Source organism: Leiobunum rupestre, chromosome 4 (genome assembly GCF_980474605.1).
Source record: "Leiobunum rupestre chromosome 4, qqLeiRupe1.1.hap1, whole genome shotgun sequence".
NCBI classification, from domain to species: domain Eukaryota; kingdom Metazoa; phylum Arthropoda; class Arachnida; order Opiliones; family Sclerosomatidae; genus Leiobunum; species Leiobunum rupestre.
The window spans coordinates 28154833-28177255 of NC_143387.1; the positions used below are offsets into that span (position 1 = coordinate 28154833).

The 22423-nt window shown below is 39.0% G+C and overlaps 1 protein-coding gene across 1 annotated transcript in view; it reads right to left on the reverse strand.

The window, feature by feature from the left end:
* The window catches only part of LOC149947378 (cholecystokinin receptor type A-like), a 37820-nt gene extending 17379 nt beyond the window's left edge, over positions 1–20441 (reverse strand). Inside the window, exons 1-3 of the mRNA XM_090170888.1 lie at positions 20144–20441; positions 7426–7626; positions 5393–5551 (exon numbers count right to left, since the gene is read on the reverse strand). Coding sequence (XP_090027014.1) covers positions 5393–5551; positions 7426–7626; positions 20144–20441 — 658 coding nt within the window. The remainder of the gene's footprint in view (positions 1–5392; positions 5552–7425; positions 7627–20143) is intronic.
* Between the last annotated feature and the right edge of the window lie 1982 nt (positions 20442–22423).

Here is a 22423-nt window from a genome sequence, read left to right on the forward strand (position 1 = left end):
GTCGAATATTCACAAATTGGAAACGAATATTTTTTAAAAGTTTCAATTTAGTCATTGATGTTTATACTCGCGAAACTTTAAAAATCTCTCTTTTTCTTTTCTTTATCGCGTTTTTAAAATGTGCTTGAAATCAGTAATCAGTTTCAATTATTTATTAAAATGTCACAATCGTAAAGTTTTATACGAATATGATCGTTAAACCTGAAAAGATTGAAAACTTTTTTTTTGAATTTCGGTGAAAGGCCTCTTCCGTTTATGAGAATCTTCGATGAATCCCACTTAAGGCACGCGCCTTAAAGCGTTGGTTTGAAAAACGTTAACCTAATTAACGAACTGAAAAAAGTGCAATTTGCAAGAATGGAAAGGTGGCCGTATTGGTTCGAAAGCCCCTCTAGAGAATTTCTGACATTTTGCGCCACTATTCCCACGGTAAAAGGTGATCAATATCCGTTACTCTTATTTTTCTCTAATTGAATATGATTAGGAATGAAATCGCCCGTTAATAATTTTCAGTTTCGCCTAATAGTCTAAATGGATCTTCCCGAGGCTACAAGAATCTTCCGCTAGAGAGATTCGTTGCCATAGAAACCCGGCCGAGAAAAAAAGTTTTCTTTATCCGATACTTTACCATCCGTAAAGGTCTAATATTTTCTCTACCCGAGAATGAAGAAGTCCTTTTTGTTTTCGCGTTTCTTACGTTTTTCCCTAATCTATCATTTTCTATCTTCCAAAGGGTTATAAACATTTATTTGCGGCTCCTTTTAAGATCTTCGGCCTGAAAATCGCCGGTAAAAGGTCACACTTTTAAAGGTTTTTAGTTTTGGCCAATTCAGCGCTTTCTTGCCTCGTATTTCGTAGATACCACTACGATTTACAGCTTGTGTCTCACCGGCTCACTCTCTGTGGCGAAATGAACATTTGCAGCACGCTCTAGGTATTACGAGTCACAGAAGCGAAAACGGCACTAGATTGATGATTCTAGCTTTCGTTGGTAGCGGCGGTATTGATTTGGATGACCGTAAAAGATCACCTGACTCTGACATTCTTCAACTTTATTTACTTTCGAACTTGAGAAAATTCTATTGGAAATTCATAGTAGATACGTAGTATTTCGGTAATAAAAATTTGTAAATGTGTAGTTAGTTTTTTATTTATTTATTTATTCAGGGAAACATTTTGGAACTTAATTTTTACTTTGAAATTCAAACGCAGAAAAGCCGCATCTTTTTACGGATTTTCGTATTCACTTTTTAGGTCCACGTCGAAATACATTTCGGATGGAACTAAAGATTGAGATAACACCGAAACTGTTATGTCTATTAATTAAAATGAAACGGGAATGGATAGGAAATGAACCGATTTCGCAGTCGTTATATCGCTATGTTAATTAGATCCCATGTCACTTGTAATTAATTTTTTCAATTATTCTTCGTGTAAACATATCGTGTTATATATTTCACCAACTTTTGACTTTGCGAGTGTATCAAAATTAATTAAATGTGTACAGTTTCGGTATGTGCCGTAATGTATTATCGATCACTGTCCCCTCCCCCGTAACATTTAGGCCCAAGTCATCTATTGCCTTTAAACAGGTGGCCGGGTTATAACGCGTAGGAGGGTGGGGGAAAACCCTTCATGCCACGCGAACCAACAGCTCCCTACACTCGCTATTACCGTTAACCTCTTCATGTTTTTAATGAAAGGGGAAACCGAAGTACTCGGGAGAAAACTCCAAACCCCTTCAACCCCCCTTGATTGGTCAAATTTGGTCAAATTAAAGTTATTTGAACTAATAATATGGCGACCAACTACTTTCTACTTGGAACCAAATCCGTAACCCCACCGGTTCTCGAGATAGTTTTTGAGTTACCTTGTAGACATGGTTCAAGGTCATTAAATTTTACACTAATAAATGTCCCCTGTTCGAAGAATGTTCCATAGAAATTTGAATTTTTAAAGAAAAACGTTTTTCAATTATTGGTTATTTTTCGTTTATTAGTGGACACCCTGTATTTGATAAACTTCTAAATCCTCAGATCCACTTTCAGATAGTTTAAATTCAACAACGTTCAAAAAAAGGTTTCGAAAAATCTAATATGTATAAACTGAAATCTAATGAGAGGATTCCGAGAAAACTGGGATTTTCGCGCTCGGTCCTGTAAACGTATTCAATGACCCTAGAAGAAAACTTTTGGATTTTCGTTATTTTTGGGAAAGCAACATGCAATGTGGAATTTGGGGACATTTTCAAAATTAAATCATTTTATTTCCATTAACTAATTATAATTCCCGGAAATTGACGTATATCTGGCCAGATACGTCGATTTCCGTTCGACTATGGAATTTTCGGTAATTGGCCACGCTTTCTTTAATTTATTAAATTACCTTTTATCGACCGGAATTTTGATATTAATATTTAAAAAGTGTTTGTTTATGCGTTGAGGTTTAACAAGTGTCCGCGCTTCAAACGCAAGAAACTCTTCGCGTGTAATTTAAAAAGGAGAGAACGTGTTTAACTTTTAAATGGAGTAGAAAAAGGCGCAGATTTCTCGTTGGGATCGAAACAGTCGTGAATGTATAAAAAGTTCATCCGAATTAATATTTCGAAACATTTTTTTTGTTCCTTGTTGTTTAAGAGGGCTAGGTAACCTTAACAGCTCTGAGATTGTATAGTCAATCAGTCAATTTCGGGAAGATAAAATCATAATATGAACCTTATGTAACTTGAAACTTGAAAACAGTACTTAAATAATATTACAGAGATAATTGTCATAATTATAAGTATATTCATAAGTCTATAATATTTTATATAAGTTTGTTACTTTGTTGAATATTTTACTGAGAGTTAGTAACGGAGTGACGTCATCACAAGAAGAAAATCTCCCCCTAGCGAGGCGCTGTCAAAGGCTACGTGTGACGCGGTAGCGAGCGGACGCAAAACCGCGACGAAGCCCGTAATGCAGTCTGTCTTGTGAATAGCTCTCAGTAAAACCTTGAAGAATAGGAAGTGTCACACTTATGTAAAAATATTATACACTTATGGTATATTAAATTAAAATTAAATAGCCAAAGTGGAATACAGGGAGGCAACGGGAGAGCTTGCAAAACAGCAATTTATATAAATTTCTGAAGTTGAAGAGCTGCAATTTCAAACTATATAATATCTAAGATATCCGATTCGCAACCGATGACTCGCCTGATTTCGTCCGTACAACCAAACTAAAAGTCGACCTTGACTGTTGAAGATCATTTACCAACAACTCTAGTTATAGGCATCATCGTCAACATTGCAGCAAATATCCGTCGCATCATTTGCGTTGTATCTCGCCAAACGTTTCAGCTGACAATTTTGTGAGTGTCATCATACTCAAGTCAAAAGAAAGTACCTATACTCTCGAAGTTTCTTAACGGACCACTCGCAACTGTGATACTTTCGGTTCGTTTACTAAATGTTAATAGTTTTAAGTTAAAGTTGCCGTATTGTTAATTTTTATTATTTTTATGTCTTAGATTGTAAGTTCGATGTTAGGGAAATCGGTGCACCATAGAGTAGGATTTCATTTCATTAGTTCGTTTAAATAATAATTAACAGTTATCTTTAAAATTAAATATTGAATGGCAATCTTCATACCCTTTTATTATTTTAAACCCGTAGACACCATTTATATTTCATTTAATAATGACGGATTAAGGCTTCGAAGGGCCCTGCGCCAACTTTCTCATTTGGGGGGCTCTAAGGTCGAGGTTTCAGGAAAATTAACTCAACTTTTAATGCCATGGTTTTTTGAAATTTTTATGATTATTCATATTTTTGGGCTAATTAATGAATTTGATTTTTCCCCTTTCCATAAAGGCTTGTTGAAGTTAACGCTTATAGTAAGTGTAGGTAGCTATTGCCACCTCCCAACGTAATCCCGAACTATTACATCATAGTTTGCAGCTAGAGATAATAGTTGATTTTATAAAATAAAAAGTGTTCTTGCCCAACTTGTTAAACTGTTGCTCTTACGTCACAAGACACGGCTTTATTAGTATATTTTGCGCACGAGCGATTTGCACGCGTGCTAAAAAAACCTATATTCCTCGCGACTGTAGCGCGTGCTAGTAGGCTTGTGAAAGTAAGAGACTGTGACGTAAGAGCAACATTTAATCAAGAAAGCCAAGTTAGTTTATAAAAAGAACTATTACTGCTAGATTAAACAAGTTGGCAAGCCAAAATATACCTCTCCTCGGAAGAGTTTTTAATTATCAGTGAAGCGTAACTGTATCCGTGGTTCTGCGGTAGAACGCTCACCTGTCGTTCAAGAGGGCTCGGGTTCAAATCCCGGCCGATTAAAAAATTATACCACACCCAATGACAAAAAGAGGGCGCTTTTGGAAAAACCTTTTCCCTGATTCTAAGAAACTGCGTACGCAGTGATTACCCTTTGCCCCGAAAATGTGAACGCGTTCGCAGGCCTGACAGACAGACCCACAGACACGGTGGTTGTATAACCCCTCCTAGGGTACCAAGTCCCCTCGTAGAGGTAAAAACTAATCAACTGATGTAGCTATGAGAACTGTTGTTGACTGGTAAAAATGTTTTGAAATAATATTTTAACTTCTTTAAACAGTTACGCTTGAAAATACGCATAGGAAGTGTTTGTTTTATATTTTACATCGATAATTCATTCGAACTGAAAAATATCTCAATCCTGATTCCTGAGAAGGTACATGATTAATTTTATGGCATGGGTGGACACTTCTCCCATAAGAGGTATATTATTAACTTTTGATACTACGCATTTACCTAACCTGATGAGAGCATGTGGGGCTTTTTCAATTATTTGACATTAGGTGGTTTGTTTTCTCCGGTTCTCGGACTAAAAGTGTACTCTTTTTACCCTGAAACGTTTTATTCGCCTGTTCCGGGGATGAGAACTATACTCTGTCCCATAATTGTTTTTGCTTGTTCCGGAGTATTAGGGCTACTCTTTTTACCCCTTCTCAAAAGAAGAAGGTGTAAAGAGAATAAATCGGATTTTGTCATCTGCTACCCAGAATTTATCTGCTAAAAAGGCCACAGGCAGCCATTTTGGAAAAAACGTTTTTACTCCGACTCAAACTATTCGCCACCACAGAATCGGAGTAAACCGACGTCATAACCTTACCCTGAATTCTTGGCCTACTCCGAAATCCCGGAACAAGCGAAAAGGAACCACCTATATGTTTGAGCACACGAGATTAGGGTTCCTTGGCCTTGGTCATATTCGATAATCCGGCCTCAGTACAATTTACGAGTGGTCGATTTGTCTGAATTATAGCTCGGATTGGTCAGTTGGATTTACCCTTTCATTAGTTTTCCTATTAAAGCTAAGAAACCCTAATTTATGTCGATAATAAGTATAATTACCTCTGGAGTGTCCTCCACCTCGGCACACTTTGCGGATGATGAAGAGGTAGAAGGAGCTCATAATTAAGAGCGGCAACACCAAGAGGACCACGTCCAAGTAAATGTTGAAAGCTCTCTCCAATTCGATATTAGGAAACTTTTCTCGGCACTTGTGCTTTCCTGCGGAAGAGAGACGTTAGTGAAACGAGTAGGTATACGTGTTATCACGGCCGTAAAACAACAGCTAGAGTTGTTGATACTTTATGGATTTAATCATCCATTCCCTAATTAGTTTATGACATTGTCACGAGCCTCCGATTGGCAGTCGCCTTCTCGAGAAGCTAATCTGTCAACTTGGAGTAGCCTTATAGGATTTAATCTCTCGAATTTGACTAGATATCAGCGGGCACGTCAATTTTGACTTCCGACTTGATTACTTCCCGTTGTTATACATTTATAATATTTAAGAACACATTATCCGCAAATCGTTTAATCTCGCGAGAAATGGCTTCTGGTGACTTCGACTATTAGAATCGACGCGTAGATTGAAAAGCACCATCTAGGTTTAAATGAGAGCGAATGTCCCTTTTGTGATTTCGAACGTTTCGTGACTTTAAACTATCTAAATTCATTGACATCGCGTACACGTGATTAAATTAACGTGTGGCCAAATTGCGAATTCACCGTTGAACCAAATAAATTTTGTAGCATTATCAAAATTTCATTTTAATTTTCGTAACAAGTACGCTAACTTTAAAAAAAACTAAATGGTGTTTGGGGACCCTAAAATGTTTCTGTTTTTTCCTTTATAAACCGCTCCAATTAGTGCCTAAAATTTTGATCTTTTGAAGCTTTTTCTACATTTGATTTCGATATCTGCTGATAAGAAATTGGATCTGATCTGCTCCGGTAACTTTTAAATATCCGTTAGCGATAACTGATAAACAATTGTACAGCTGTTATCTGTGCATTTGTGCATTAAAAAGATGTCGGAACAGATAACTGTTTTTATATATTTTTTTATTAACGCGTTTTTTGAACTACGGCAAGTATAGATAGAATAATACTAGGTTTCTTTAAAAAAATAAGTTTCCGATAAATTCCGGAAAAATTATAGAAGTTAAGGTCTGAACCCTATTACAACCATATTCTAGATCTCATCGGATAGTGCCACCTAGGAGCAACAAACACAGCACCCCACACCAGGATGACGGAACATGTCAAAAGTCGTGAATTTTCTTGCTCACATTTTCATTGGTTAGACGCTTAAGCGACTGCTGCCGTCGGTAGGGAAAAATTCCGAAATTGGCTTCCCCTCCGCCCGTAAAACGTTCAGCGTAAAGGCTCGTCCAATGAAATTCGTACACGACACCGCGATAGCGTGTTTAAAGGCTAGCTGCGTTCTCCTTGTGTTTGTTGCTCCTAGGTGCCACAGATACTCGGATAGATAAATTAAAAAAACACATTTATCACGAATAGATATTGATCCGAAATCTGATCTGAGCAGATAATGACTTTCAAATACGAATCCGATATCTGAACTGACTGAAAAAATCTGTTATCATCATATCACAAATGAGACATTCGATTTCGGTTTAAAGCACTAGCTCCAACGAAAAATAAATTAATTAATAAGTAAATAAGAAACGCGTACACATTGTATCGTGCGACTTATAAAATCAAAGGCAGATTTCTGTCGAGACCCTTTCTTCTACAAACATTGCTGGATTTCCATTAGTTTATAGGTATCTTAATACTTTATGATATCCTATCCAGAGATATACGTTTCGCGAACGTAAATGTCAAGCTTGACGTTTTCTTAACTTAAAAAGAAAGTTATATTTGCTAAAAGCTAGGCTGAAGAAAACTTTCGGTACCGTTACAAGGACAAACAAAACATCTCGATAAAAAGTCGAAAAGCAAACTCGATGTATTAGAACGGGAACTTCCGGCGTTCCAGAGGGCGTGAGTCCAAACGAGTAGAAAGCGACGCTCGCGTTCGAAAAACGCGGAGCTTAACGTCTATTACGAAATACATACGGCGAGTGTCGTACCTTTTTGGTTGAGTGGCATCAGTTTACTGTAGATGGCGATAGGAGACATGGCCAAGAGCGACGTCACCCAGATAAGGACTATCACCCGGTAAGCGTGCGAAACGGTTTGCCATCTTCTCGACTGTAGTGGCCGGCAGATGGCGAAGAACCTTTCCATCGAGATGGAGACCAACGTCCAAACGCTGACGGCGACGGAAACCGCTAGAGAGAAGAAATTAATGAATTCGCATAGGACTCAAAAAATCGTTCACGCAATATCCTATTATTTCTAGGCTGCAATGATCTTTCCTCGCGAATAAGAACCCCGAAGCTATGTATTAATTATGTATTTTTTCGTTGTTAAATCGAATATCCCGATCGTCACTGCGAAACAAAAACGAACGCGGAAGAACTTTTCTTATTGCTCACGCGAAACTTCGATGTTAGGATTATCATTTTATTCTCAAGTATGGAAAGTGTCTTTGTTTGCAGCGCTCCGTCGGATGATGAGCGCCTCGGTCGTTGCAGTGAATTATTCATGAAAATCCCGGTAAAGTCGTTTATCTTTCGAATATTGGAAATTTGACGCTTACATTCTCCGCTTGACCATTTTGCTACTCCATTTGCGGAATGGACTTTTGCGGCTTATGCTGTCGCTATTTTAAGTCAATAACTTCCGGAACTGGGTATTTTCTTAGAAAGTACTAGAGATAAATAAAATAATAATAATAATAATCAGCTAGGCTAATACCCATCATGCGACTTTTGAAGCCTTTGATTCAGGTGGCCGGGTTACAATGCGTAGGAGGGTGGTGGCAAGCCCTGCATGCCACGCGCTCGAGCCAACAGCTCCCTACACTAACTATTACCGTTAACCTCAACAAGTTTTTGTGTAAGGGGAACCCGAAGATCTCTAATTTTTCCAAAACTTTTCCATTTTAAAATAATTTTCTTAGAAATAGGAAGCAGTCTGGTTGCCTTCTTCCCGGAAACCCAAATCACGCGCTAAATACTTGTATTGCCACCAGGGAAAGGTACGATTCGTCTAAAACCGCGTATAACGATCGTCTCTTACGTTTTCGGACGACATTTACCAAAATCTAGCGCATCTAGTACTTCGTCTAACCTAGGAGCAACAAACACAAGGAGAACGCGGCTAACCTTAAAACACGATAACGCAGTGTTGTGTACAAATTTCATTGGACGAACGTTTACGCTGAACGTTTTAAGACAATTTCCAAATTTTCCCCTTCCGACGGCAGCAGGAGCCAAAGCGTCTAACCAATGAAAAATGTACGACTTTTGACGGGTTGCGTTATCCTTGTGTGGGGTGCTGTGTTTGTTGCTGCTAGGTCTAACGAAAGTAAAATGTAAAAGTTACAATGTGTACATATATATAAACCATAGATTTTTTCTACTTAATGTCTTTTGAAACTTGAGCTACGAAGATTTCTGTCTCAAGTGATTAACATTAGCGATATTTCAACGGGTAAAACTCTCTCGTAAGAGATATATTATCAAATTCTGGAAGTAAATAAGTTTTTCTTCCCTGTACCAACTGTGGGTTTTCTCTATGACAAATAATATTGGTGACTTTGTCAGAAAAGGGCAAGTGGGTGAGGATCAACTGGCGTTAGAGTGTTTCCGCAAATCTAATAAGTCTCGCGGAATATTTATTAACGGACATCACTCCAATATATTTGTCGTGTTTGTGAGCTGGTGAGACACACGAAATTTGAATAAAGGAGGTCAAGCGTCGAATTTCCCCGCGTGCTACGCTTCTAGAGACGGTAAGTAGACACACTCGTGCCTGTACACGACATCTATTTCGGAGTTCAATATCCAGTGGAAATCTATAGAGCGGAAAGACGACGAGGATTCTAAGAGTAAATTAAAGCGCGCAGAAAAATAGCGGCGGAAGCTATTTCGTTTGATGGTACCCGCGGGGATTTGTTGGCGAGCTTGCCGATAATAAAACACTCTTTTTCTAATATATTTATTTCTCCATATTCCAGTTTCGTTCTCTCTCGCGCAATCCTAGAGCTAACGAAATGCGTACGCTAGAACGAGTGTAGGGCCGACGTCTTTTCCCAAAACAGCGAAGGACTATCGAAATAGGAAAAATTCCCGGTTTACGTTTCGAAGGATATATGACTCAATCTCAATATTGGTATTTGGTAAAAGCAGCGGCGATAAACGCGACGGCGCTACGAAGGGCTACAGTCCTCCTCGAAGCTTTGTCAGCGTTTTCAATTTTCAGACACTTTTTGGTATACTTATCTTTGTCGATCGGCGTGTCCGTCTTTAGGCGCGCGTGTTTTGAAATTTTCGTCGATTTTTCGAAGTACGTTAGGTCCTTATCTTAATCGAGACATTCGCGACACGTTTCTATAATCTTTCGTCGTACTAATCCTCGCGACGATCGCCGGATCTTAAAGGCCTTTCCCGCGTTGATTTTGGGCGTACGACGTGACCCGTTGAATAGCTCGAATCTCTCATTCGGCTTAGGCTAATTCGCTGAAGTAAGCTTATCATTTCCCTTTGAAGATGCCGCGACAGAAAACTTTAAGCGATAACGTCGATACAATAATTCTTTCGAAAGCGGATTATCCTTCCCAAACAACTAACGTCTTAAATTGCATGATTGAAAAGGGGCTCGGGTCTTTATTAAGTATTTAAGCGTCATCGGAGCATTCTCGGTAATATTCGGTTATAAATAAATTGTAACTATAGGCGTAACAACGTCCCTTACAACACCCGAAGACTTCACCGCCGTTAAATGGTAACTGCGATAGTCGCTCGGGACTGAGTCGCGGAGAAAGGGACATCTTACCGATATTGGAATCCTCGGAAAGCTTTCGCCCAAGCAGTGACGTATCTCTGGCTAAAGGAGATTCACGATGTAATAGAAGTCTCGACGAGAGAGATAAAAGAAGGAAGTAGGTCCGGGGACACGAAGAGGCCCGTGTTGTTGAGAATCAAAGTTCACCACGTGTATAAGTAGTATCTGGCCGGAGGCGAGTTTAAAACTCTCTAGCGTCTCTACATGTCCACCGATATAGAAAATATATCTTGATTCGAGGTTGACGTCCCAGCGCGCCTTATCTTTTGCCTACTAAGCCGGAATCGGCTTCTTGGTCTGTCCACTTATTTTCTTTTCACGGCTTTTGTTTCACTCTTTTTTGTTACTTTCCGTCTTCGTTGATGTGTTTGTGAAAGGATTTCGAGCTTCGGCTCGAGATATGAGCTCCGTACAATTGATTTCTTCTTCGGAAAGCGAAACTTACGAGTGCGTAAACTCCGGCTTCGTATAAAAATATATTTCCGCACTGGGCTTTTGTCAGTGCTCGTTGTAACAAAACTTACGAAGAGGAGCTCAGACGCAAAAATTTCTTTACTAGCTCTAAGTATTACCAGACGTATATGATAGCTTGTAAAGAGCGAAATCACGATTCCACCTCCTTTGTTTGGACGTTTCTTTGAATTTATCAACAAAAGATTTTATTTTCTTATTTTATTACGAAATGGGACTTAATCAACAAACTTTCGCCTTAGTTCTTCTTTATTTAGACACGTTTGGTGTTAGAGTTAACACGTGTCCTCTCTAACACGGGTAATGGACCCGTATTTTCTCAGAAAATCCGACTTTTCTAAAAATGAAAACGCACGAACACGGGTTTGATATGCTTTTAGTTGGAAATGTGGGGTTGTTTATTGAACGGGAATGTCGCAAACAATTTTCGGAATACACTAGAGAAGGTTTTTAGGTTAAATTATTTATTTCAACCTTTCGACTAAATTGTGATACATGTCTCAAGCCGTTAGCAGTTTCTAAAGTTTTATAAAGATTTTAAAACACAATCTACGATTAAAATGACTAAAATAGGTTTATACCTCTCCGAGGGGACTATGTCCCTTTATAAGGATTTTACAATCACCGTGTCTGTCTGTCTATCCGTCTGTGGGTCTGAAAGTCTGGGTTGCGAACGCGTACGCATTTTCGGGGCAAAATGTAATCTTGGAATTAGGGAAAAGATTTTTCCAAAAGAGCCCTCTTTTGGTCATTGGGTGTAGTATAATTTTTTTTTCAATTTGCTTTAGTATCGGGCGGGATTCAACCCAAGCCCTCCTGCACGCCGGTGAGCGTTCTACCACAGAACCACGGATACGTGTTAAGCTCCATTGAAAATTAGAAACTCTTCCGAGGAGAGGTATATTTTGGCTTGCCAACTTGTTATTTATTATGTTATAACTATTTTATGGTCATAAATTTGTGGCGTACGTTCTATATGTGAAATAATATCAATAAGTAATTGCTTAAAGACGAAATGCATTTTGACTAACAATTTTTGGCCTTAGAGGCAAAATGGCGGAAAAAGCAACACGATGCATTCGCAAGCGCTTTGATAGAATTACGTCGGTAAATGGCAGGTCTAAAACTATCCATTTTTATTCGGCAATGCTTTTACGCTCCCTAGAGTATGAAAATAAAAATATACATCGAGTTCCATCAGAGCAACATCTCAAAAATTAAAAAAAAACCATCGCACGGCACTTTGCTAAATCATTTTGTAACGCAATAACGTGTAATATTCAACATGTTGATTGTTTACATTTTGTATATTTTTTTCGAAAAGTGAACATTTGATATTTCCGTATGTATATTTTTAAAGGCACTTTAACGGAACCTTATTCTCTAAGCTAGAAATATTCTCGGCAACGTTCATGTTGTAGGACATCAACTTAAAAGCTTATAGCCAAGGATTACGGCATTTCGCGTTTCAAAAACAGGCCCACTCATCACGCGAATCCTAAAACCCTCAGGCTGGTCTCATCGGTTGTAAAGGCCTTATCTTTATAACGGGCTATATAACAACAATACGCGTACTTGTCATGATGCATGATGAATACCCGTATAGCTCTTATCGGTCAGTCGTAAGCCCGTAACGCGAATCGAGCAAAGATGTTCGTTGGACTGTGACTGGCCATACACGCCAGAAAGAGCGCGTCAGAAGCCAATCGTCATCCATCAGCTTCGCTGTTTTCTTTCATCCCAATCATCAGTGATTTTTCTGAGTACTATATATATACATATATATATATATGTATACGTTCCGTAACTTTTTATCTTGGGTTGCGTTTTAATAAATTTTTGCATTAGAATTTGGCGTGTTATCCATCGCGTGCCTCAACTAAACAATTTCGTCACGATAACGTTCAAGATATAAAATCCCAAATTGCTTTTACTCTAACGGCCAATTTTTTTTTTATTTATGCGCGTATACTGTATACCGGGTGTCCACAGTCAGGCCCGTCTTAAGACCTTTTGGGGCCCTGAGCTAAATTATTTCTTAAGAAATTTGCGATCCCCAATGGTCAGCCTTTGTATGTCCGTTGTCTAAATTCAACTACACAATAACCACCCAAAACTTTTAATTTCAAAAGTATAACATAGTACATAGGCCTACTGAAAATAAGATTTTTACTCGCTGTTAGGTTTAAAAATTGCTGGTACCGTATGATACGCGATGTGGCGATGAGTCTAATTACTTTAATCGTAACTAAAAGGCTGGTACCGTATGATACGCGATGTGGCGATGAGTCTAATTACTTTAGACATAACTAAAAGATACATAATATTAAATGAGCATATATATTATTTAACCAACTAAACCCTTATCCCTAAAGTAGAGGCTGTATGGCTGGCCTTTCCGGGGGCCCAAAACGGGCTGGGGGCCCTGGGCTGTAGCCCATTTAGCCCATGCTTTAAGACGGCCCTGTGTCAACTAAAAAATGAACCAGGGCGAATATCTGAAAATCGGTTTTATTTACGAATTTGAAATTTCCAGGTCACATTGAGTGGTGTTGGTCCATTTGATCGAAAAATATGTGATCGACAGTCGATCATTATACGTTGCAATTGATCGAAATTCCATTTGATCGAATCCCATTTGTCATTTGTTTCATAAGATCGAACCTTCAAATGATCGAATACCATTTGATCGAATTCAAAAGTATTTATAGTACCAGTTGGTATGTTTTTATTTTACCGAATGTCAATATGAAGTGCAGAAGGAATAATGATGGATTAATTCATTGCTTAAGTGCAGAAGGAATAATGATGGAACAATTCATTGCTTTAACTGTATTAAGCCACAAAGATGAAGAGATTTTTACTTTATACACTATATGATGGAATTTTTTATGACATCGACGATAACGGCCCGTTGTTTTTGATATTTATAAATAGGGTCAGGTTAGGTTAGGTTAGGTTAGGTTGATGTACGCGCGCCGTAGGCGCGTATGCACCGTTGCCTTTTCGATTTACTCCAAAAACTAGTAGTTTTACCCTACAGTAGCTTTCGATCAAATTTCGTTCGATCAAATACCATTCGATCAAATGCCATTCGATCAAATGCCATTCGATCAACTTGTTTTTGAGTTATTAGCGCTTTCTTGCAATTTTCACTTTTACGACCTTTGTGATTTTAGTAAAACATTTCTCGACTTCCTATTGGTCAAATCCGATCGGGTCAAAGCTATTTAGACATAATACGTGACGTGGAATACCTTTCTAATTGGAACAAACTTTCTAACACTTACGGTTCTCGAGATAATTTTTGGATGACCTTGAAGACATGGTTCAAGGTCATCGACATTTTTATAGTAGGTGTTCCCCCTACACGCTCTATGCGACCTGATTATTTCAAATTCTTAACTAAAACAGATTTTGAGATATTCACCCTGGTTAATTTTTTAGTGGACACCCTGTATAGAAGAGTTTATAATGTCATTGAAGAGTTCCTTTACGTTTTCTACCTACCATTTTTTAAACTATGTATTTTTCAATTTGAGTTCGAAATGTATAACCCGACAAGGCTTGGCAGTACTACATGTCGTAACGAGTTTAGCGCTCATTTTTCGCGCTCAGTTTTTTTTAACGAAAATGGTTTATTAGTCTTATTAAGCGGTCTGCACACGTGAGAACCTAGCGACACGACGCGAGAGTAGAAAAAATCCTAATTTCGCGCTTCGCTCACTCGTGCGCGAGCTTGTTTTGGAAACGACGCATGCGCGCGCGCTTGAAATTTGCTGGCGAGCTTTATGTGTGGAAGCTAGGAGCAATAAACACAACGCCCCACACAAGGAGAACGCAACCCGTCAAAAGCCGTGGATTTTTCATTGGCTACATGCTTTAGCGCCTGCTGCCGTCGGAAGGGGAAAATTCGGAAATTGTCTCCCCCCCCCACCCGTAAAAAGTTCAGCGTAAAGGCTCGTGACGCTCGTCCAATGAAATTCGTACACAACCCTTCGTTAGCGTGTTTAAAGGCTAGCTGCGTTCTCCTTGTGTTTGTTGCTCCTAGGTGCAAGCTAGGACATGTGTCAGATTTATAGCCCGGTGTACCCGGTAAGATTTAAACCACACCACCGGAGGTCTGAAATCATTATGCCCTACGCCAGCGTCCACAGACCCGGACAGGCGGCAAAACCAGCATGGGTAGCAGAACCCCACTACTGACGGTCCCACCCTCGACGCAAGCCCCTCAACCCAGCAGAAGGTGCAGCAATGGGTCGACCAGCCCCCACTTCGCACACAGCAGTGGGAATAAGAGCGGATGCTCTGGCAACGCCAGCCGACACCCTACATAGAAAGGTAGAGAGCCAAGCCCTTTGGAAGGAGCGCCTAAAAGGGAACGGCGGGCACACAGCAGCCCGCATAACCCGGCACAGCTGGCACCGGATATGCCGGTGGAACCCCAAAAGGCCAGGAGATGGGTCCGCCGTGCCCTCATACGGAGGCCCGCAGCCCCACAGCAGGCAATTCAATCCACCGAGACGGCTAGTTTGCCCGGCCCCTGTCCGTTAGCCTGGGCCGAAGCCCAGTTACCAGCCCACACCGGACCGAAGTCGGAGGTGGAGATAGGACCATTTGGACGGAGCTAACATCTCCCAGTGCGCCACCGCCCGTGCTGGGTTACAAGAGCCGGACTGTGCAAGCTAGGAGTAACAAACGCAGCACCCCACCCAAGGAGAACGCGGCTAGTCTTTAAACACACTAACGCACAAATTTCATTGGACGAGCCTTTACGCTGAACGTTTTATAATTTCCGAATTTTCCCCTTCCGACGGCAGCAGGCGCTAAAGCGTCTAACCAATGAAAAATGCACAACTTTTGAAGGGTTGCGTTCTCCTTGTGTGGAGTGCTGTGTTTGTTGCTCCTAGGTGCGAGCGACTTTAATGTCTGTCCGGAAATTTCACTTTACTTGTTTTAAATATTTCAAATATTATATTCCTTAATACGGAAGATCTTTTATACAGCCCAAACTATTTATCACCCAGTCACTCATATGGTGAAATTAAAATTAATTCACTGTTTGATTTATTTGATTTTCCTAAGTCGGCATTGCTAAATAAATTCGGCTATAAACAGAGAGTAGGCAAAGTAGGGGTGGCGGAGTGCTTAGCATTTTCGCCTGGCAGCAAGAGGACCCCGATTCTATTCCAACTTGTGGCACTGTGCGAAAACTCAGAACAATTCCTTTTGCGTTGAATTTGCAAGTTCTCTCCCCGCTGGTTAAAGGGGTTTTCTCCCGAATTCTTTGGTTTCGCCTTTCCTTTAAAACTTGTTGAGGTTAACGGTAATAGTAAGTGTAGGGATCTGTTGGCTCGCGAGGTATGAAGGGCTTCCCACCATCGCATTACGCGTTGTGACCCGGCCACCTGTTTAAGGCATTAAAGCTCACTAGATGACTTGGGCCTAAGGTGGTGCCTAGCTGATAAAAAAGAAACCGGATATATGTAAACTAGTTTTTTAAAGTTTAGAATTTCGTTCGCTCTTAAGCCTGGTTCACACGGGAAATGTTTTCCTGGTTTTCAATATTTTCTAGTTTCACCGTCTCTTCCTGTGGTTCTGGCGCGCATGAACTGGACTGTACACACGGACAAAATTTGCCGGATTTTATCACAGCCGAGCGCTGCCGGGGAACGAGAAAACGGATAACCTTTTTGTTGAGGGGCGTTGGGCTCGACCAGTCAGCGAGCGTTATGCCGTCACGTGGTAGACGCAAAAATTCTTAAGCCTACTTTTAAAGACTTTCAAAATCGCTCCTTATATCACGTGACAGCGAAACGCTCGCTGAGTAGTCGAACTCAAAGAGCTTCAAAAACCGGGAAAATAAAGTAGAGATATTTCAACATCTTTTTCTCCGTTTTCTCGTTTACCGACAGCGCTGACGGCGGAAAAATCCGGCAAATGTTGTCCGTGTGTACAGTCGCTTTCCCGTGCGTCAGAACAACGGAAAAGGTGGTAAAACGAGAAAATAGAGAAAATCAGGAAAACACTGCCCGTGTGAACCAGCCATAAGGCTTACTTTCGCTTTGGGAAAATTTGATTTCAAATATATGGCCGCTCTAACAACTTCTTTTATTGGTGAAATCCTGATATCAACAGCTGGGATTTTCACGTAATTGTGGAAAGTTCGAATTCGTTAACTGGTGCTTAGCTCGAAGGCGTAAATGTTGCGCAGTCGCGATGTCTTTCAAATAACCGAAAATCCAAAAAGAAGTCTTCGGAAATAGGTTTCAGGATATACATTTACAGCGAGTTTTAAGCTATCGTGATTGAATTTCGGTGTACTATCCTCCAACCGAGAGTGTATTTTAGTGTTTTTTTTCTGGATTTTAATACCTTAAGATAATAAGAACTTTAGATGTCCAAGCTTACTAAGGGATGGCGCTCGCGTCGTCGGTTTGGCGAGGTGAAACTACGTAAGCTGTCACCTAGGAAACCACAAAGATTCGCAACATGACTCTTGGGGATATTTTAAGTTAACGCTCGTATCAAACGCACTCAGCAAATACCAGACTGCAGTTCAATAGTTAAATAAATTATATTTAATTTCATTATCACTGCAAGCTAAGTAAACTTAACTACAAATAAAAATTGAAGCCGCTATTGAATATTAAAATGTTAAAATATTTATTTAAAACCTTATAGTTTCTTTACCGTTCTGTAAGATCATCAGTACACACTGGTTTTATATTTTAAATAAATATCTTAACATTTTCTATGCGATAATGGTTTTCATTTTTATTTGTAGTTATCCTAATGCATATTAATAAATAGTATCTAAAGACCTTTTCACACGAGCCAACTTTTCAAATCAAAATGCTGAGTCAGCAAAAATGGATCAGTGATCCATTTTTTTCTCGCGTACTTTTCGGGTAGATCAACTCATCGAACTTTTATTCACACGATCCAACTAGTTGACTAAACTCAAGTTGACTCATCTAGTTGGGTCAAAAAGTTGGCTCGTGTGAAAAGGCCTTAAGTTTTTCAGTTAATTTGGGTTAACTGTAGCACGGTTTTCAGAGTTTCTGTTTAGGTGAAAGCAGAATTGTATTATTTTCCTTTATTGTGCTCAGAGCAAAGAAGGCCCCCAACGTTTTAAACAAACTATTGCTTCCCTTTCTCTCTCAAGTCCACCCCTGGGAGGTCTCGCTTCTCGAACTGCTACGAAGGGAGGATTTTTACCCTTCTCATTGTAACGCCGAAGCTGGAAAGCAAGAGAAAATGTCGCGCACTAGAGATGGGTTGGCAGAACCGTTTGATGTTAGATTTCAAAAGAGGGACATAATAAATCAGATTACGTAAATAGACCATTCTATAAAATACTAATCATGCGGTTATTTACTTTCGTGTATAGAGAGGCCCGATTTTTAATGAACCAGGGTGGCTTAGAGGTCGGGGATGGTTAACTTTTATTCAATAGATAAAGCTCTCAAAATTATTCGTAAAATGTTTTGATCAAGTAATTTATATTTCTGTATTATCCGATTAATTTTTTGAAAAAATTGTAAAATTAATCGGAAAAACGACGTTTTTTTCGATAAAAAGCTCAAATTTTCCGAATAATACATGTTTTTTAATCATTTTCCGAAATATTAACCGGTAAATTTCTTTGTTTACATTTTTTCCCCGAAAAAAAAATCAATTTTTTTTTTTTTTTTTTTAGAAGCTCGTTATGAGCGATTGTAACGGGTGGGACTATTCAGTCCGCTCGTCCATTTGATTAATCAGGTGCGAGATATGTGTTACGGCCACTGGCCAACGGGGGGATACTTGGGGATAGGGTTGGGACACCCGTGGCGGAAGTATGACAACCACCCGTTGGGGGATTAGTGGTCGTCCTCACACGACCATCCACAAACTCTGCCTCCCGGACGCCTGGGATTACAGGAGTGAGCCCCTACTCCCGGCAAAATCAATTTAAACATGGATAATGATTAACCGTCCCCGACCTCTAGCCGGTGGCTCATAAAAGGTTTCTCTGGCAAACCTGCTAACCTAGTTGTATGGATAAATAGCGGGTTTTTTTTAATCCAAATCCTAGTCATTTAGCGGTTATAGTTTTATACAAACCATTATAAATAGTTAATTAACTATACCCTAGTTTTTGTAAGTAGTTCAGTTATGAACTAACTGTATTTTGAAATATACTATCTTCGCGTAGGCTACCTTAGCTATATTTTGAAAATTGACTTTATGGGTGACGCTTCTAATAAGACAATTAAATAGGAATGAACATAAGCAATTTTTTAAACCAAGGAATGAATACGTTTCAAGTTCTACTGAAGTAGCGCTATGTTGTCTTTGCGCAGGTGTTTGGCCTGTTTAGCTGGGAATTTATAGAAAGGTCTATTGAATTCCTGGAAATACGGATATTGAGATTGTTTGTAATTAAAGATTGAAAATTTATTTAGAATTGGGTAATAATTTCTTTTATTTTTTAATTCAAATTTAAGATATCAATTTGGACTAATTACTGGCGTTGTTAATTTGTTAAATTAATTTGATTAATTAATATAACAAATTACCAAATCATTCAAATAATTAAAAAACACGTTGAATTTAGTGATTAAAACACCAATTGTGATGTTTTAGTTTTAATATCCTTTACCTTATGAACTGTTGAACGCATAGAGTAACCCACTCGCATAGAGTGGAAGGCCCTTTGGAAGCGCATGAAACATTCATCCTAACGGGCCAGCTGGTTTTCGAGGCGTGAATAAATATAGTTCGAAGAGCGATGTTGTGGTTTTTACATTTTTTAGTGTATTAACGGACTTTTTTACCCAGATATTGTACATTACCTTTAGGCCACCTTGTTTATTTCACGCCTCGAAAACAAGACGTTGCGTACGAAAAGTGTTAACAAGTTTCGCCGATAGCCTTCCACTCTATGCGAGTGGCTTACTCTATGTCAGTGGCTTACTCTATGGTTAAGTCATTTTAAAATTTCAAATCATAAACTTATTATTCTAATTAGTCCAAGGTTAAATAAAAAATCACGTATTTTGTACATCCAAGGCGAGGGGCAGCTCACTCCAATGATTAATAGGACACCATCGTATGATTAAATCACGATTATATTAGATTAAAATTAAATCTGTTGCTTTGGCTGTACAAAGATTAAATATGATTAAATCATGATTAAATTTTTAATCATGATTATTAGAACACCCTGTAACAAAGTGATCCACCCCTCGATCCAAGGAAACACGCGGAAACTAAATATTTTAATTGAAAGTGATTTCCAAATACAATTTAAATTGTAGAATAATGACCCCAATTGGTCAGCGATTAAATCATCTAAGGATAAAGCGTATTTCTGAGATCCAATGAATAATAATTTATGAAATATCAACACAAGGACGTGTAAACTCGGACGTATCTTACCTTGGAGGAAGGGGATCATGGGACACATGAGTCTCCCGAAAATGAATTCCCGGAGTAATCGTCCCACCAGGGTAAAAGGCATGCAGAACACGCCAAGCAAGAAGTCACTGATCGCCAAATTGAGCAGGAAGACGTTGGTGACCGTCCTCATTCTTTTGTTTTGCGACAGAGTCACGATGACCAGCAAGTTCCCGGACACCGCGAACAGGAATATTAACACGTAAAAGAAGAGAATTAGCACGAAAGAAACGTTTTCCACTTCCGCTTTCGAACTTGTCACGTTCATCGTCGGATCCATCGGTTCGAACGACGCGTGGACAGTTGGAAAAGCGTTCTTTGGTGGGTGCCCGCTCCTTCGCGAGTGGGAAACGCTGCCGTCGTCGTATTTGTATTTGCCGCCTCTTAATCAACACAAAGAGCAGTTCTAGAAGCGCCTATGGCTCTTCTCATATTCCCGGAATCCATACAGTCCAGTTCCAACCTTTTGAATACAGAATGCCTTTTTAATATTAGAGTACTGGAAAATAACTGGCTTTCCGATATATATAATCTCCATTTAGGACTAAGATACGAAAAAACCCGTGCACGCGCTAATCATATGTTTAGATTTTCGAGAAAAATTATTATGAACAAATAAGAATAACCCAGTACCGAGGGGTCAGACACTTGCCATTATTTTGTACGGGATTTCGGGATTTCGTAGAGATTTTGGCAATTTTATCAATACTTTTTGAAGTGATTTTGGGATTTCAATGTTAATTTACCATAGTGAGAGTTAAAAGATTTGGCGATTTTAGACAAAGTGTACGGGATTTTGGTAAATGTCCGACCCCTCACCCAGTACGAAATAATTTAGTAGGACACATTTTAGTACGATACAATTTAGTACGAAATAATTTAGTCGGAAACAATTTAGTACGAATCAAATTTGTTCGAAATAATTTAGTCGGAAACAATTTAGTACGAATCAAATTTGTTCGAAATAATTTAGTCGGAAACAATTTAGTCCGAAATAATTTAGTCGGAAACAATTTAGTCCGAAATAATTTAGTCGGAAACAATTTAGTACGACACATTTTAGTTCGAAATAATTTAGTACGAATCACATTTGATCGAAAAAATTTTGTCGGAAACAATTTAGTCCGAATCAAATTTGTTCGAAATAATTTAGTCGGAATCAATTTAGTCCGAAACAATTTTGCTCGAAACAATTTAGTCCGAAACAATTTAGCTCGAAACAATTTAGTCCGAAATAAAGCACATTGCAATGAAACAAATTAAGTAGTAGACGTTAAAACGATTAATATACACGTTCAAATTCGAAATAATATAATATTAAAACGACGTGATAATACATTTTACGTGCATACGTCTATTTGTAGTGCATGGTCACGAAAAAAGTTTATTATTTTGACCTTTATCTCCCGATGTAGATTGTGCATAATTTGCACCTTATTTTAAACTTCGTAAGCTTCGTAAACTTCATTTCCGTCGCATTACACTTAATACTTATGATCCCTTTCGATCCGTGCTCGTTAAACTAGCATCGGCACGTGCAAAATTCTAAAATTGGATTGAAACTTTTCTTACCGCGGGAGAGCGCCATATGAGGATACCGGGTTTATTAAACTTTAGGTTAACAAATTTCTGTCGCTGAACAATATATTTGTATTTCCGATTACCCTTGGCATCTCTCTGGGAATTCTCATTTAAGTTTCAGGAGATCTAAAGATTCGAGCAGCACGTGGTTTCAGGTTGTCTTCTCGATGCGCGCAACTAAGGAAAAGTGAATCTTCCAACTCTTATTGATTTACCTCGTATTTTGCTCTCCTCTCTCTTCCCGTCTCGTCAGATATTCAGTTCAGGGTGACATCCCGCGGTTGAAAGGGAAACCAAATTGGATGTACCAAAAAAATACGGAAGAGGATTTGAATCAGTAGCTTCCACTATTTTTTAAAACTATCTCGTTATTGGACAGTTCTGAAAGTGAGTAGACACAGGGAAAAACATAAGGGGGTAGAGCCCTCCCCCCAGAAATTAAATTGAGGATAAATTTCTACCTCGCCGCCTTTAATTTTGTCCCCATTCCGTCTTTTTAATTTGATATTGAAGATGCAAGAAGCATTAAAATGAAATCAAATAAGCATAAAATTGATTTATACAGATTTTTCCAATCAGAAAATAACTTCGTCGTGTACCCTGTTTTACGAAATCATCTTAAAGTGTTGGTTGCACGAAAAATCGATAGTAATAAAAACGAATGAATGCGGGCTTGTTTTG